This window comes from Polypterus senegalus, unplaced genomic scaffold (assembly GCF_016835505.1).
Source record: "Polypterus senegalus isolate Bchr_013 unplaced genomic scaffold, ASM1683550v1 scaffold_4923, whole genome shotgun sequence".
In the NCBI taxonomy this organism is placed as follows: Eukaryota; Metazoa; Chordata; class Cladistia; order Polypteriformes; family Polypteridae; genus Polypterus; species Polypterus senegalus.
The window spans coordinates 14,143-32,179 of NW_024384445.1; the positions used below are offsets into that span (position 1 = coordinate 14,143).

The window sequence follows — 18,037 nt, forward strand, 5'->3', positions numbered from 1 at the left end:
TCAGGGCTCTGTAGGTTGATCATTTTCATTTCCATCAAACGATGTGGCATCCTTTCGTTCCTAACACATTACCCAGTCTATATCAGTATAGATATCCAGGAGGATTTCTTTTTCACATTGAGATCTGATGTGTTTTCAAAGTGTTCCTTTAATTTTTTTGAGCAGTTTTTATATATATATATATGCGTGTGTGTGTGTGTGTACATGTATATATGTAGATATGTATGTATATATATGTTTATATATATGTGTGTATGTATATATATATGTATTTGTGTGTATATATGTGTGTGTATGTATATGTATGTTTAGATATTTATATATATGTATATATATGTGGATGTATGTGTATATACAGTGGTGTGAAAAACTATTTGCCCCCTTCCTGATTTCTTATTCTTTTGCATGTTTGTCACACAAAATGTTTCTGATCATCAAACACATTTAACCATTAGTTAAATATAACACAAGTAAACACAAAATGCAGTTTTTAAATGATGGTTTTTATTATTTAGGGAGAAAAAAAATCCAAACCTACATGGCCCTGTGTGAAAAAGTAATGCCCCCTTGTTAAAAAATAACCTAACTGTGGTGTATCACACCTGAGTTCAAATTCCATAGCCACCCCCAGGCCTGATTACTGCCACACCTGTTTCAATCAAGAAATCACTTAAATAGGAGCTGCCTGACACAGAGAAGTAGACCAAAAGCACCTCAAAAGCTAGACATCATGCCAAGATCCAAAGAAATTCAGGAACAATGAGAACAGAAGTAATTGAGATCTTTCAGTCTGGTAAAGGTTATAAAGCCATTTCTAAAGCTTTGGGACTCCAGCGAACCACAGTGAGAGCCATTATCCAGAAATGGCAAAAACATGGAACAGTGGTGAACCTTCCCAGGAGTGGCCGGCCGACCAAAATTACCCCAAGAGCGCAGAGACGACTCATTCGAGAGGTCACAAAAGACCCCAGGACAACATCTAAAGAACTGCAGGCCTCACTTGCCTCAATTAAGGTCAGTGTTCACGACTCCACCATAAGAAAGAGACTGGGCAAAAACGGCCTGCATGGCAGATTTCCAAGACGCAAACCACTGTTAAGCAAAAAGAACATTAGAGCCCGTCTCAATTTTGCTAAGAAACATCTCAATGATTGCCAAGGCTTTTGGGAAAATACCTTTTGCACTGATGAGACAAAAGTTGAACTTTTTGGAAGGCAAATGTCCAGTTACATCTGGCGTAAAAGGAACACAGCACTTCAGAAAAAGAACATCATACCAACAGTAAAATATGGTGGTGGTAGTGTGATGGTCTGGGGTTGTTTTGCTGCTTCAGGACCTGGAAGGCTTGCTGTGATAGATGGAACCATGAATTCTACTGTCTACCAAAAATCTTGAAGGAGAATGTCCGGCCATCTGTTCGTCAACTCAAGCTGAAGCGATCTTGGGTGCTGCAACAGGACAATGACCCAAAACACACCAGCAAATCCACCTCTGAATGGCTGAAGAAAAGCAAAATGAAGACTTTGGAGTGGCCTAGTCAAAGTCCTGACCTGAATCCAATTGAGATGCTATGGCATGACCTTAAAAAGGCGTTTCATGCTAGAAAACCTTCAAATAAAGCTGAATTACAACAATTCTGCAAAGATGAGTTGGCCAAAATTCCTCCAGAGCGCTGTAAAAGACTCATTGCAAGTTATACATAAGCGCTTGATTGCAGTTATTGCTGCTAAGGGTGGCCCAACCAGTTATTAGGTTCAGGGGCATTAATTTTTCACACAGGGCCATGTAGGTTTGGATTTTTTTTCTCCCTAAATAATAAAACCATCATTTAAAAACTGCATTTTGTGTTTACTTGTGTTATATCTGACTAATGGTTAAATGTGTGATCAGAAACATTTTTTGTGACAAACATGGAAAAGAATAAGAATTCAGGAAGGGGGCAAATAGTTTTTCACACCACTGTATGTATGTATATATATATATATATATATATGTATGTATATATTTGTGTGTGTATATATATGTGTATATGTATATATGTATGGATATGTATATATATATATATATGTTTATATGTGTGTGTGTGTGTGTATATATATATATATATATATATATATATATATATATATATATGACAGCAACACTCATCACTCACAACAGTGACAAAACAATTACATTGACAATCATGTTACGTTATTTTCAAAATGTTTCCTTTTCTTTTTCATTACTTCTTTAACACACTACTTCTCCGCTGCGAAGCGCGGGTATTTTGCTATTATAGTATATAGTAAGAGAAGCTTAAAATATGAAGCACAAAATGAAGTGTCTGACCTGCATGAAGTAGAAGAAATTAGTTAATAAGGTGACATATTTAAGGCACAGTTATTCAATGATTGTAAATATTAAATATTGTTTATTTTAAGATGGTCAAAATATTTAAATATGCATGTATGATAGTTTTGTAAATTAGCAATTGACATTATCATGTCAGCCTTCAGGTAGGCTCCTGCTCTGATACCATATTCAAAGGAAAGTTGAACTACAGAATTTCTACTTACAGTAGTTGGGGAATAGGTAATGGCAGTTGGTGTACAGAGTAAACCATAGCATGAAGAATTCAAGCAGGTGGTCACCTATATGGCAAACCAAGAAAGTGTATGTTCATTTTTGAATAACTCTTTCCATAGTGTTTGAGTATGTATATTCCAAAGCAGTATCAGAATGAAAAAGTTGGAAAATGTAGGACAGACTAGCATTATCTGTTTTGCTATGCTTGGAAGACATGTCCTTGGCAGACATTTTGAATATCATCTTCTTCTTGACTGGGCCTCTCTTTGGAACACAACATTTGTGCCTTATCTAATAATATATTCAGTCCTCTTCTCACAGCTGTCTTCAAATGGTACCACTTAGATATGTGGCTCAATCAAAGAGCCATAATTTAATGACTGGCAACCTTCACGGACAAAGGTATGTACCAAATGTCAACCAAAAGGATAGGCTTATGTGCATCTAAGACAACAATGTCAAGACAGCCACTGCTGCCTATCCAAACTCTTGCACATTCCCAAACCTGGATTCTCTTCATCAAACCCACTGCTCTTAATCTGGCTACAAGTTCTATTCTCTATAGCAAGTATTTCTATGTCAAGGGTGTGGCTGCAACAAAGGTTGGAGTAATTAATTTTACTCCAAAGGGTAACTGCATGCTTGACTGGAAGGGTAGAATACTTTTCTGTATTAGAGTGGGACAACTTTGTCATTAGACAAAACCTTGCTGATGAATAGCAAGTGTGTGCAGAGAGAGACCATTTGTAAAAACCACACATTCGTCTTACAAACAACGGGAGTTAACTGATCATTAATTGCCATAGTAAAAGTAACTTTCCTAGCAATCGAGGACTTTGTATTTAAAAACCTCAAAGAGAAAACTGCATCCAGAAGGTGCGATCAAGGAGGAGAAGGAGAAGAGCTCCTCCTGAAGAAAGAAAGAATAAAGTGCTTGTTGATCTTTCCAATTGTTCGGAGAAAGTCAACTAGCAAAGGAACAAAGCATCACCTTCATCAAACCATAAATACACCTACTGTGATCCTGAGAGCTATTAATTGTAACTTAATTGTTAAGATAAAGCCAGCAAATGTACAGTATTATGGTATTGTTATCACAGTACGTGAACTGCAGTAACTATAGTGAAGGATTAGTCTTTAGCTGTTGTAAGTTTCTTGCGAAATTCAGTAGGAACGTTCAGAGCAGCATCTCAGATCCATGCACTGACAAACAGAAACTGCATGTGAAGGAGGGCAGGGCAGTACAAGCTAGCAGTGAGTAAATCAATGCCACCCTTACAGTTTAGGTATTAGGAAAAAGAGAAAGCCAAGCAAAATGACACCTTTTATTGGCTAACTTAAAAGATTACAATATGCAAGCTTTGAGCAACTCAGGCCCCTTCTTCAGGCAAAATGTGACATCTTTCCTGAAGAAGGGGCCTGAGTTCCTCAAACTGCATATTTAAATCTTTTTAGTTAGTCAATAAAAGGTGTCATTTTGCTTGGCTTTTCTCTACATTTATAATGGCTAACACCGTACAACACCCTGGTATTATTAGGAAGTGTATATAACGAGTGACAGAACTTATCCTATCAAGGAGCACAAGGACACCTTACAGAGCACATTAATAACAAAAGTCACAAAACTAATAAAATATTACTTTATAATAAAACCAGAAAAAATACAATAATAAAATTGAATATAAATTTATCAATCAAAATTATCAGACAGAATAAGTCAGCTTAAAGGTAGAAGAGAGTGGATATTATCGAGTTGTGGGAGTGAATTCCAGAGGCAAGGGGCTGCTCGACTGAAATTTCTAAACCCCATAGTAGTCAAGCAAGCAGGAGGTATAATAAGATTGATACAGGAAGCAGATCTAAGGGTATGAGAAGTAATGGAGATGTGACGAAGATCGGAAAGATAAGGAGGTGCCATATTATGAAGGGTCTTGTAAGTACTAAGCAGAATCTTAAAATCAATGCTGTATTTAATAAGGAGCCAGTGAGGCTGCTGAAGGACTGGAGTAATGTGTTCTGTGGAAGGGGTTCTGGTAATGACAATGCAAGCTTCAGCATTCTGAACCAATTGAAGTTTGTAAAGGAGTTTTTGAGGAAGAACAGAAAGAACAGAAATCCAATAATTGATACGAGATGTAACCAGAGCATGAACAAGAATAGCAGTGTTGGTAGAGTGAAAAAGATGAACGTAAACAGCTGATATTATGTGGATGGAAATATGAGGACCAAGTAACATTATTAATATGTGCCTTGAATTTAAGGTACTATTGAGAATAACAACTAAGCCCTTAACTGGGGAGGAAGAAGAGATTAGAGAATTATCTATAGTCAATGAAATATTATCACATTTATCCAAAACAGATTTAGTTCCTACCATAAGATCTCCTGTTTTATTACTGTTTAATTTATGAAAATTAACGACAGCCTTGATTTAACTTCATGCAGACAGCCAGAGAGGAAGAAGATGGAAGAGTGGATTTAGGCTTAGTAGACAGATAGAGCTGGGTGTCATCCTCATAACAGTGAAAATGAATATAAAACTTCGTAAAGATATGACCAAGTGGCAGAAAGTAAATAAGAAATAGAAGGGGACCTAAGACAGAGCCCTGGGGAACACCACTAATAACTGGGAAAACTTGTGATCAGAATTATTTTAATTGTACAAACTGTCTACGATCTGAAAGATAAGATTTAAACCAAGCATGTGGAGTTCCATCCATTATCCAACCCACTATATCATAACACAGGGTCATGGGGGTCTGCTGGAGCCAATTCCAGGGTGCAAGGCAGGAACAAATCCTGGGCAGGGCACACACACACCCAACTAGGGACAATTTAGGATTGCCAATGCACCTAACCTGCATGTTTGTGGACAGAAACCAGAGCACCCATAGGAAACCCACACAGACACGGGGAGAACAAGCAAACTCCACGCAGGGATGACCCGGAAAGTGAACCCAGGTCTCCTAACTGCGAGGCAGCAGTGCTACCATTGCACCACTGTGACGCCTGGAGTTCCAATAATACCAATCAATTTTAATCTCTCAAGTAGAATATCATGAGAGACTGTATTGAAAGCAGAGCTCAGATCAAGGAGTACAAGTATGGTTAGCAGCCCAGAGTCAGCTGCCATCAGCAGTCCATTGATGATTTTAACCAGGGCTGTCTTAGTACTGTGATATGGACGAAAGCCAGACTGAAATTGATGAAACAAATGATTGTCAGTAAGGTAAGAGTTAACCTGCTCAGCAACAGTTTTTCAAGTGTTTTTGAAAGGAAAGGTAAATTTGAATTTGGACAATAATTATTTAGGTTGCAGGGGTCAATAGCTCTCTTGAGAATTAGTTATTACAGCCATTTTAAAAGATAAAGGAACAAGACCAGAGATAAAGGAAGAATGTATGATGTGAGTTATTAGAGAGGAAAGCCCTAGTATTCCCTTCAGCAGACCCAATTAGTGTTGCGTAATATGTACTTTTTGCTGCAGACAATGCATCCTTATAGACGTGCATGTGTTCATCTTACATATTCTTATGGACATCAAAGCTCATCTTTTTATAAAGGCATTCTCAACATTGGCCCTTAGCTTTAAGTTGGCGAAGTTCCAGGTTGAACCAGGAGACAGAGAAGGTGAAAGAGACAGTCCGGGTTTTTACAGGAGCAAGATTATCTAAAAGGTTGCACAGTCCATTGTTATAGTGGGGAACTAGTTCATCTGTGGTAATTAAATTGTCACTACTGGGCAGACTGTCAACTCCATTGGAGAAGGCAATTAAATCAATATGGGCAGGACGGGGAGGTGGCATGTACGTCCTCCGGGCCACGAGGGGCCAGCCGCCCTGGATTGGGAGAGGACCACAGGAGTGGAGCAAGGAGGCTCAAGCCCATTGGGGCCTGTGGTCACCGCCAGGGGGTGCCCCGAGTCTCAGAGGGCCCGGGGAACTTCTACTTCTGCCTCACCAGGGAACATGGAGGATGATCCTTCCAGGGATGCCCGTAGTGCTTTCGAGTGCTCTCCTGACACTTCCACCACACCAGTCGGGAGTGGGAGCAGGATGAAGCTTCCGTGGAGAAAGGAAAAGCGGCCCAAGGACAGAGAGATAGAAGCCTGGAGGAGTGGTCATTAGTGCTGGGAACACTATGTGCTGTGCAGGACTGTGTTATTTAGCGAGAAATAAACGTGTGTGCTTTGTAAAGATGTGGTCTCAGTCTGATGGTGTGTCACCACAGGACACACACAAACACACCCACACACCAAGCACACACTAGGGCCAAGTTAGAGTCGCCAATCTACCTAACCTGTATGTCTTTGGAATGTATATATATACAGTGGTGTGAAAAACTATTTGCCCCCTTCCTGATTTCTTATTCTTTTGCATGTTTGTCACACAAAATGTTTCTGATCATCAAACACATTTAACCATTAGTCAAATATAATGCAAGTAAACACAAAATGCAGTTTTTAAATGCTGGTTTTTATTATTTAGGGAGAAAAAAATCCAAACCTACATGGCCCTGTGTGAAAAAGTAATTGCCCCTTGTTAAAAATAACCTAACTGTGGTGTATCACACCTGAGTTCAATTTCCATAGCCACCCCAGGCCTGATTACTGCCACACCTGTTTCAATCAAGAAATCACTTAAATAGGAGCTGCCTGACACAGAGAAGTAGACCAAAAGCACCTCAAAAGCTAGACATCATGCCAAGATCCAAAGAAATTCAGGAACAAATGAGAACAGAAGTAATTGAGATCTATCAGTCTGGTAAAAGGTTGTAAAGCCATTTCTAAAGCTTTGGGACTCCAGCGAACCACAGTGAGAGCCATTATCCACAAATGGCAAAAACATGGAACAGTGGTGAACCTTCTCAGGAGTGGCCGGCCGACCAAAATTACCCCAAGAGCGCAGAGACAACTCATCCGAGAGGTCACAAAAGACCCCAGGACAACGTCTAAAGAACTGCAGGCCTCACTTGCCTCAATTAAGGTCAGTGTTCACGACTCCACCATAAGAAAGAGACTGGGCAAAACGGCCTGCATGGCAGATTTCCAAGGCAAACCACTGTTAAGCAAAAAGAACATTAGGGCTCCTCTCAATTTTGCTAAGAAACATCTCAATGATTGCCAAGACTTTTGGGAAAATACCTTGTGGACTGATGAGACAAAAGTTGAACTTTTTGGAAGGCAAATGTCCCGTTACATCTGGTGTAAAAGGAACACAGCATTTCAGAAAAAGAACATCATACCAACAGTAAAATATGGTGGTGGTAGTGTGATGGTCTGGGGTTGTTTTGCTGCTTCAGGACCTGGAAGGCTTGCTGTGATAGTTGGAACCATGAATTCTACTGTCTACCAAAAAATCCTGAAGGAGAATGTCTGCCCATCTGTTCGTCAACTCAAGCTGAAGCGATCTTGGGTGCTGCAACAGGACAATGACCCAAAAAACACCAGCAAATCCACCTCTGAATGGCTGAAGAAAAACAAAATGAAGACTTTGGAGTGGCCTAGTCAAAGTCCTGACCTGAATCCAATTGAGATGCTATGGCATGACCTTAAAAGGCGGTTCATGCTAGAAAACCTCAAATAAAGCTGAATTACAACAATTCTGCAAAGATGAGTGGGCCAAAAGTCCTCCAGAGATGTGTAAAAGACTCATTGCAAGTTATCGCAAACGCTTGATTGCAGTTATTGCTGCTAAGGGTGGCCCAACCAGTTATTAGGTTCAGGGGGCAATTACTTTTTCACACAGGGCCATGTAGGTTTGGATTTTTTTTTTCTCCCTAAATAATAAAAACCATCATTTAAAAACTGCATTTTGTGTTTACTTGTGTTATATTGTGTTTGATGATCAGAAACATTTTGTGTGACAAACATGGAAAAGAATAAGAAATCAGGAAGGGGGCAAATAGTTTTTCACACCACTGTATATATATATATATATATATATATATATATATATATATATATATATATATATATATATTTGTATTCCATCCCTTTTCTTCATGTGCCTGTAAATACAGGGATCGGACCTTAGTGTATTGCAGGGCACACTCACTTCAGAAATTTTAGGGACTCTATTCAACTTAACAGACATGCCTGCTGGATGATGGGAAGAAATGGAAGAACTCAAAGAAAACTCACAAGAACATTTGAACTGTACACAGACAATGAGCTGCCACCCTGACACCCATTTTTATGATGAATTGTGTAAATTGTCATTTTAAATTCTCCAGTGTCCACTGAAAAGCTGGTAGTAGTGGTAAATCTTTAGGAAATTCTAAATGAAAATTGTACTAAAATATCTAATATACTGATTTTTTCTATCTTTAGTTAATCTTTGTTTGTGGTCATTTTCTGAATTATTGCAGATTATGATTATCAGTAATATGTCGTATCAGTGCTATGTTATTTATTGCCGTAATCTGGTCTGGGTAAATACTTCAGAAGGCCACCATATACAGTTTCTTAGATGTTGTTAATACTATTATACCTACCTCTGTTTGTCCTCTTTATAATATGTGTTGTGATGTGGGATTTTGCATATAACTTGATAAATGTTTTGTATGCCTTTATTTATAATTTAGGCAAACCAATGTAATTTAGAGGTATTCATGTTTGCCTCCACCCCCCTTTTTTACGACTGTCTCTTTGTAATTTTATGACAGGATTTGGGGGGATGTCTTAAACCAGTTTTCCCCCACACAAAGCCAGGTTAGCCTAACATATGATCTTGGGGTGTTAAGGTGTTATAATGTACTATTTCTCCCATTGGCCTGAGATATGGCTGTTTGGAATTGGCTTGTCTCAGAGGCCTTTAAGTACCATGATGTCCTATTGGTTCTAGGAATCGGAGAGAACATCTATAAATGTACTTGCTCAACCACATTCTCTCTCTGACCCACATATGATGAAGAAGCATCTCTCTCTAACCAACATATGATGAAGAAGCATCTCTCTTGCTAACCTGTGATGATGAAGACAACACAATGAAGAGCACAGCTCAGCAGCCATATTGAACAGACATGTGGCTGAAAGCTGAGCACCAACGATGCCTTAACTAGAGACATTTTAAGTAACTGCAAGTCTGTGTGCCACCTGAATTACACATCACCATTTTATCAGGTTGTATGGTTGCCAATATTCAAATGTACTTTGCATTTTGTTATTATTTATGAATATTATCAGTAATACAATATTTTATGTGTAACTTAACTCCTGCTTGTCTTTTTACTACATCTAATTGCCTGAGGTTATAGATATTGAAGGGAAGGTGGGGATAAGTTATAAACAGTGGTAAGTCTGTGAGATTAGGCATTCTAAGGCTGCATATTAATAATACAATAGGGGAAAGTAGAGCAATACATATATTACTCTACCAAGATAAAACAATTGGCATAGTTGGGTAGGATTTTGGGGTAACCAAGTTTTGCACCCTGTTTGCAAATACTGTTTTTATGTATGTGTTTATTTATGCATGTGAATTTTAGGGCACCCAGTGTACAAATGCGGTGGAAGTAAAACATTGTTTGGTTGCTGAATGGAATATAACCAACAAAGTGTAGAGACTTCATGTGTGTCACAAGGACACCCGCATGTTTGTTAGTACTGGTGGTAGTGAGTCCCTAATTAAAGTGCTAGGGAGTGGTGAAAGATGCATGCGTCATTTATACGGCATTTAAGTGGTTAAAATGCTAGGGAGGGATGGGACATGCATTCGTCATTCATACGGTACTTATTCGTTTAGGATCTTTGTGTATGTATGTGTATGTTTACTTACAGGGGCAAAAGTAGGCCAACTCATAACGAATTTGGCAAATTGTATTAGAGTAAATTGTAGACTTAGAAATGCCTAAGTTCATTTTAAAGTCAGCCATCTTCCAGTGGAGTGGCAGAGGGAAGCAGGCTAAAGCTAGGAAACCTGTTGTTCAGGTAGAGAAAGCAGAAGCTGAGCTGAGTGTGCCACAAAATGGAAGGGGGCTGGAAGGATTAAAAGCAAGAAAACAGAGATCAGGTTTAAAGAAGACAGCTGCTGTTATAAGAGGTTTACTAGCTTGTATTATTGGTAATAAGGAAGATCACAATGAGGAAGAAAACAGCAAAGTGAATGAAAGTTATGGAATGTTGAGTGAGAGTTTTGAAAGATGTAACAGTTGGTGTGATAATTGTGAAGTGTTAGCATGTAGAACACCCGCTGCTAAAGTAGAAAGCAGTGAAAGAAGTGGAAAAAAGAAATGTAAACCGCCCATGGTAAAAATTAGGGCAACAGTAACCAGATCGGACTGGAACCCTAAAACATGGGTGGGTGACTTACACGAGACAGATGAGTACTCAGATAAAGAGTGTGAATGTGAGTGTGAGGAAAAGGAGAGAGATGAAAGGAAGGGAAAACAGCAAGGGTGTTTTCTTCCTTTATTCTCCACTGCACCACAATCTCCAGGTAATTCTGAGGCCTGTCCAGTATTTAAAGAGCATGCTACACTGATAGGTATTTCACCACTGTTAGGAAAGGTAACCAGTGCTGCATTGAAATTTGATTTAGGACAAAGAAATCAGATAGAAGGCAGAGGAGCTGGTGAGTGTGAATGGTTGACTAGAGGGCATGAAATAGATATTGGCTTAAGGATACTGAGTAAAGAAAGTGTGGGATTTAAACAAAGAACAATAGAAATGAAAGGAATTCAAGTGCTTGTGTGTGAAAGGTCTGAATGTGCTAGTGCAAGAATGGCTGAGTTGGAAAGAAAGCGCACCAGTTTAGGAGTTGGTTTGAATGAAACAGGACAAGCCAAAGAACAAAGGATGGGGGATGGTGCAGCAGGAAGCTCAGCTAGCAAGCCAGGAATGCACAGGGGTGTGAGGGTCCTAACAGCTGTGCTGGAGGCAGCAGTTATTAAAAAGCACACACACTTAGGTTCCAGTAATTCAGAAACCTGACTGACCAGTTGTTTAAAAAGACAGCCTATGAATCTCCATGCAATAAAATGGAGAAAAGTGAGCTGGTCTTTAGTAAAGAGCACAGGTCAGTTTTAAGAGAGATGCTGGATTTAGAACTTGGGTTCTGGAGAGGTTTTAGCCCACACTTTCCAGTAGCAGTTACCATACAATAAAAAAAAAGACACACAGGCAATGAAAAAAAATAGAAGGGTAGCGCAGGAAGACAGCAAAGGGAAAACAGTTATTTCTATTTCAATTTTCTGGCCTTTTGCAATAGTGCTACTTCTATTGTAAGGTTTTATGGACTTTGGGTTGGTGCAGGTAATAAATAGTGAAGGCAATTAGCAGAGTAAAATCCATGCAGGAGATCGGGTTACCACTAGCACATTGGAGCAAAGTGGCACTAGTGCCAAGCTGTTCCAATGAATGCCTGGAAGCAAAGTTTGAGTTTTGGCACCAGGTCGACAACCAGGAAAATGAGATGGACAGAAACTGCTTTGTCACCTTCCATTTTGCAGAGCCTGCCTACATAGCAGAATGAAAAAAAGAAAGAGGAAAAGACGACAAAGACAAAAAGCAAAGACTAAAGACAAAGACATGAAGAAGAACTGAAGAGACAGCAAGGAAAAGACACTTACTGGGGTTTAAGTGAGTAACAAGTCCACAAGTCATGCAATAATAATAGGACTAGTCACAATAGCTATAGTTTAAAAGGAAAGGTTTGTTCATTACTGCAGCAAATTTATATTCCAAGGGGTGGAAACTGAACAAACCAGTTAGGAATGCCAAAAATAAGGGGATTACTTTTGTGCTCATAAAGTATACATTCTGGGTATTAATTAATTAAGTGGGATAATTATTATAATTAATACTATTAAGGAAAATGTATACTAAGAAAATTGGTGAACTTTTCAGGAAAGCAGGTGCAGCTGGTACATTTGCAAGTCATATGGGTTCCGATGTTTAGGTATAGGAAGCCCTGCTGAGATTGTCGGCTATGGTGCAGGCACAGGACCAGTGGGCCAATTCTGAACTGAGGTGTTTAGCACAACAAGTATGCATATGGTGAGCAAACAACTCTAGGGGTGGCCTACGGGGGGAATGATGAGAGTTGCATAGCTTTGATGTCTCATGGTGGTGATGCCAGCCTATACTGGTAAAGGCTGATGGCAGTTAAGAGTTGCACCATGGGTAGGAAAGCACAAGAGGCAACTAAGTCAACCCCAAATGTGTGCAGAGGGGCCACAAATGTTGGTTTGTGAACAGTTTATGCAGTGGCACATGTGCTGTCACTTGGGCAGAAGTGGTTGTACTGGCACCTGTGGCATGTTACCTTTCAAATTGTGATGTTAATTATACAGTTGCATATGCTTAAACAGATAGTTTGGGACATGGGTCTAATTAGCAGTTAGACACAAAACAAGCACAGATTAAAAATTCACACAATAGACTAAATTGTAGTGGGCTAGTTTAGTGGAAGGTGTGGACTTGTCTCATTTTGAACCACCAGATCTGATGACATATGAAGACTGCAGAAAGCTAAAGAAACAGTTGAAGCAAGCCGGAGCAGATACAAGTCATCAGGAGCGCTTCCAAGTTCTTCAGATTGTCTTTGAAATAAAGAAGATATGTAATGGACAAATGGCCAAGGGCAACTTTTAAAACTGGGAGAGCAAATACTGCCAATCAAAGCACAAGTTATTCAACAGACTCTTTAATAAATTTAAAGACATTGTTTATAAAGACATTGTACAAAACATTCATCGGGGTGGAGTGTTGTGATATGGGATTTTGCATATAACTTGATAAATGTTTTGTATGCCTTTATTTATAATTTAGGCAAACCAATGTAATTTAGAGGTATTCATGTTTGCCTTCCCCACACACTTTTACGACTGTCTCTTTGTAATTTTATGACAGGATTTGGGGGGATGTCTTAAACCAGTTTTCCCCCACACAAAGCCAGGTTAGCTTAACATATGGTCTTGGGGGGTTGAGGTGTTAAATGTACTATTTCTCCCCATTGGTCTGAGGTATGGCTGTTTGGAATTGGCTTGTCTCAGAGGCCTTTAAGTACCATGATGTCCTATTGGTTCTAGGAATTGGAGAGAACATCTATAAATGTTCTTGCTCAACCACATTCTCTCTCTCTCTGACTGACCCACATATGAAGAAGCATCTCTCTTGCTAACCTGTGATGATGAAGACAACACAATGAAGAGCACAGCTCAGCAGCCATATTGAACAGACATGTGGCTGAAAGCTGAGCACCAACGATGCCTTAACTAGAGACATTTTAAGTAACTACAAGTCTGTGTGCCACCTGAATTACACATCACCATTTTATCAGGTTGTATGGTTGCCAATATTCAAATGTACTTTGCATTTTGTTATTATTTATGAATATTATCAGTAATACATTATTTTATGTGTAACTTAACTCCTGCTTGTCTTTTTACTACATCTAAATTGCCTGAGGTTATAGATATAGAAGGGAAGGTGGGGATAAGTTATAAACAGTGGTAAGTCTGTGAGATTAGGCATTTTAAGGCTGCATATTAATAATACAATAGGGAAAGTAGAGCAATATATATATTACTCTACCAAGATAAAACAACCTTCTTTCAAAAAGCCACAAGTCCGTGGCAACATTTTTGCTCCCTGACTTCTTAAATGGTCTAGCCAGGTTATCCCAACCTGAGATCATGAGCTTTCCTTAGTTTGTCTGGGGGTCTTTTGTTCTCTTATCGGATTTTGGTGGTCAAAAAGAATTGTACATCCCTTCTGAGTTGCCTATCCTCTGTTTCCTTTCATGTGCTGTTTCCTTTCTTGCACTTCTTCCTGGGTGATCCTATCTCTAGGTCATCCAGGGAACTCAGTATTAATAAAGACCAAGTCACTTAATGGTGGCACACTTCGCCAACACTAGCATAATAGCAGATTGTCCCTGGCAGTTCATATTTCCTTCTTGCCTAGGTCTTTGCTGTGCCCTACACAAACACTGAGTCACATTTTGCTGCTTACAGTACTTTGTCTGTTGGACTACCCATTGCCATAGTTAGTGTATGTTTAATATATACTTATGGTCCTTTTTTGAGTTATTTCATCATCTTTTCAGTAGACACAGTACCTTTGACTCTGGATTAGATAAAACTGAGTAATATTTACAACACACAGATGTGCTAAACTGTAGATGACAAAAATATGGTGAAATTTTATTTGACCCCTGTGCGACTTCATTAAGTTCACTGTCCCACCACACATCTTTCCTGATGAAACAACCAGGCGACTAGAAATTTTTCTTATCTGGATTTCTTTCTGCCTGATTAAATACTGTTTGGAAAAGGAATTTGTGTCTGAACTTTTGTATTGGTGTACTCCCTCTGGGCTAATCAAAAAGAGAGAAGAGAGCAGTGTCTTGCAGTTATTGATTTGATGCAAAATTTCTAATAACTTTACTATTTTTAACACAGGTAAAATACTTTAATATAATGTTTCTTTTGCAATGATTTCAGTGTATAGGGAACTGACCAAATTTGATTCTTATCCTTCTGTTTCTTCCATTGGATTTTGCAAATGAAAATAATTTTAAGAATATTATAGCGTATGTTATTACCCTCATTTATAATGCAATCCTATCTTTAGTGTAACATTTACTGCCTCAGAATTTCACCTTTATTATTTATTTCTGCTTTTTTGTTGTGCAGATGGTTCAGAATCTCTGTATGGGCCATCATTGGTAACTGGAGTCATTCAGGAATTTGTCATCATCAAGTGCCACTACAGTTTGCAGTATACGTGGAATACAAAGTTCTGGTGCAGTTTCAGTGAATTGTATAACTGTTTAACTCTGGTAAAGACAGATGAAACAAAAAGCAATGACAGAATCTCCATCACAGATGACAAGACTCAAAGAGTTTTCACAGTTACAATGACTGGGCTCAGAGAAGATGACACAGGGCAGTACTACTGTGCTACTGGGACCAGTGAAGATAGTGCTGAATATTTTGGAGTGTATCTCCAAGTCAATCAAGGTGAGAAAATAATTTGAAACAGTTTGACAAAGGAGCTTAATCTTTTATTAAATTTAACATTTTGATTTTTTCTTAAACCCCAAGAAAATTTAATACAGAACAGTGCCATAAGATGCATCAAGTTTTTAATGATTTTGTTTTTACTTTGATTATTTAAAGTTTGAAAAAAGTGAATAAGCTTTTCTTATAACAAATATTGAATATTATATGTTTCCAATAATGTGACCTTTGACTTTTTGCACTGGTAGGTGTAAACCCCTAGAAAGCAGAAAAATTCTAAATGTTTTAATATGCTAAAATATGAAACCAGAGTATAAAAGTTTTAATCATCAGAAGGTTATATAGGAAAAAGATGACGCCAGGCAGAAAAAAAGAGCTAAAGTAATGAGTGGACTTGTATCTGACCATTATGTTCAAGCTTCATAATGCACTGATGAGGCCTCATCTGGAGTGCTGTGTGTGGTTTTGGTCTCCAAGCTACAAAAAATAATCTCCAGCACTGGAAAAAGTCCAGAGAAGAGTGACTAGGCTGAGTCCAGGGTTACAGGAGATGACTTAGGAGGAAAGATTAAAAGAACAGAGAATTTTCAGTTTTAAGCTTAAGAAGATTAAGAGGAGACATGACTGATGTGTTCAAAATTATGAAGGGAATTAGTACATCTGGGCAGCATGGTGACGCAGTAGGGAGCACTGCCGCCTTCTAGTTAGGAGACTCGGGTTCGCCTCCCGGGTCCTCCCTGCGTGGAGTTTGCATGTTCATGTGTCTGCGTGGGTTTCCTCCCACAGTCCAAATACATGCCGGTCAGGTGCATTGGTGTTCCTAAATTGTCCCTAGTGTGGGTGTGTGTGTGTGTGTGTGGCCTGCGGTGAGCTGGCACCCTGCCTGGGGTTTGTTTCCTGCCCAGTGTTGGCTGGGATTGGCTCCAGCAGACCCCCGTGACCCTGTAGTTAGGATATAGCAAGTTGGATAATGGATGGATTAGTACAGCTGGTTGAGACGATTTTACGATGAGTTTATCAAGAACATGGGGATACAGTTGGAAACTTGTTAAGGGTAAACTTTGTTCAAACATTAGGAAGTTTTTCTTTACACAGTGATCCATAGACATATTGAAAAAGCTAACAAGTAGTATGGTAAACAGTAGAATGTTAGGAACCTTCAAAAATAGAACTGATGTTATTTTGGAAGAATTAAGTGGATAGGAATGGCAAGCTTTGTTGGGCTGAATGGCCTCGTCCTGTCTAGATTGTTCTAATGTTCTAACTTAACCTTTAACATCAGCAAAGTATTTTATTTAATGCAACTTTTATATAATTTGCCAACAAAAAGCATGAAAAAGAAATTTAAATACAGTTTGGTCATAAACTAAAAGCCCTATATCCCTGCACCAAAAAAAAGTAACATACATAAAGTTAGACCTTGACTATCATATGGTATACAGGGACTTTCAAAGTACATTTTTTTTGTGCTTTGTTTTTTGATAAAGGGATTACAAGATTACTAATATTCTATAACACAGTATGGAAATCTCTGTCCTATTTGAGTTGATCTTTATAATGTTACATATTTTAGGACAGGGCTTCTCAAACTCGGTCCGGGGACCACTGTGGCTGCAGGTTTTTGTTCCAACTAGCCTCTGTGTTTAATTGGACTCCTGGGCTAATTAAGTTGAACTGTTGTTTCCCAGATTTCCTATTTTGGGAACAATGTACAAATTAGAAAAGTGTTTGGTTAAAAAAAAGTATTAAAATGTACTAAGCAGTTATATGTATTTTTTTCTTTTTAACAGTATTTTCATCTTGATTGTAATTCTACTTTTCTAGGTGTTCTAATTGTTTAATTAATCCGTTATTTACTACTTTGTGGGGCTGACGCTAAAGTAGTTGCAGCTTTTCACATGACTGAGTGTTGTTTGCTTAGGTTTCTGCTCTGCTTGTTTTTAATTGTCATTATTAAGATTCAATGAAGGGAGCAAACTGCACAGAGAAAGGGTGAAATATAAGAAAAAGAGAGTTAAGCATTTAAATCCATAGCAAAAACAAATAATTCTAAGTTTCTTATAAATGTAAAAATAATGCTGCTGTGCTTTTCTGAATGTAGAATAAAAGATAAATAATACCAGCTAATTAAATGAGATCAGTGCTATCAGTTGTTGTCACTGATTAGGAATCTGGTTGGAACAAAACCCTGCAGCCACAGGGGTCCCCCAGGACCGAGTTTGAGAACCCCTGTTTTAGGAGACAAGTGAAAGAGCAAAGTAAATCTGAGCGACTGTTAATCACTTTATCATGTATAAAAAGGCCTATGCTACACCAAAGAAGTCCTCCAAAAATGAAAAAAACATAGGAACCCAGTAGAATTTATGCTAAATTGACAGCCAGTTGGAAAGAGACATTAACAAGACAGAGAGTTACAGTAATTTGTGAAAGTGATATAAAGTTACAGCAGAGTCCAGCACTCTTACATGGTTCACTATTATCATCAGTCAAGCCCAGTAAAGTA

General features: G+C 38.6%; 1 protein-coding gene across 1 annotated transcript in view; it reads left to right on the plus strand.

Annotated features, from left to right (window-relative positions):
• The window catches only part of LOC120521957 (polymeric immunoglobulin receptor-like), a gene marked incomplete at its 3' end in the record, with an annotated part of 74,344 nt that overhangs the window by 13,927 nt on the left and 42,380 nt on the right, over positions 1-18,037 (plus strand). Inside the window, exon 3 of the mRNA XM_039743221.1 lies at positions 15,208-15,534. Coding sequence (XP_039599155.1) covers positions 15,208-15,534 — 327 coding nt within the window. The remainder of the gene's footprint in view (positions 1-15,207; positions 15,535-18,037) is intronic.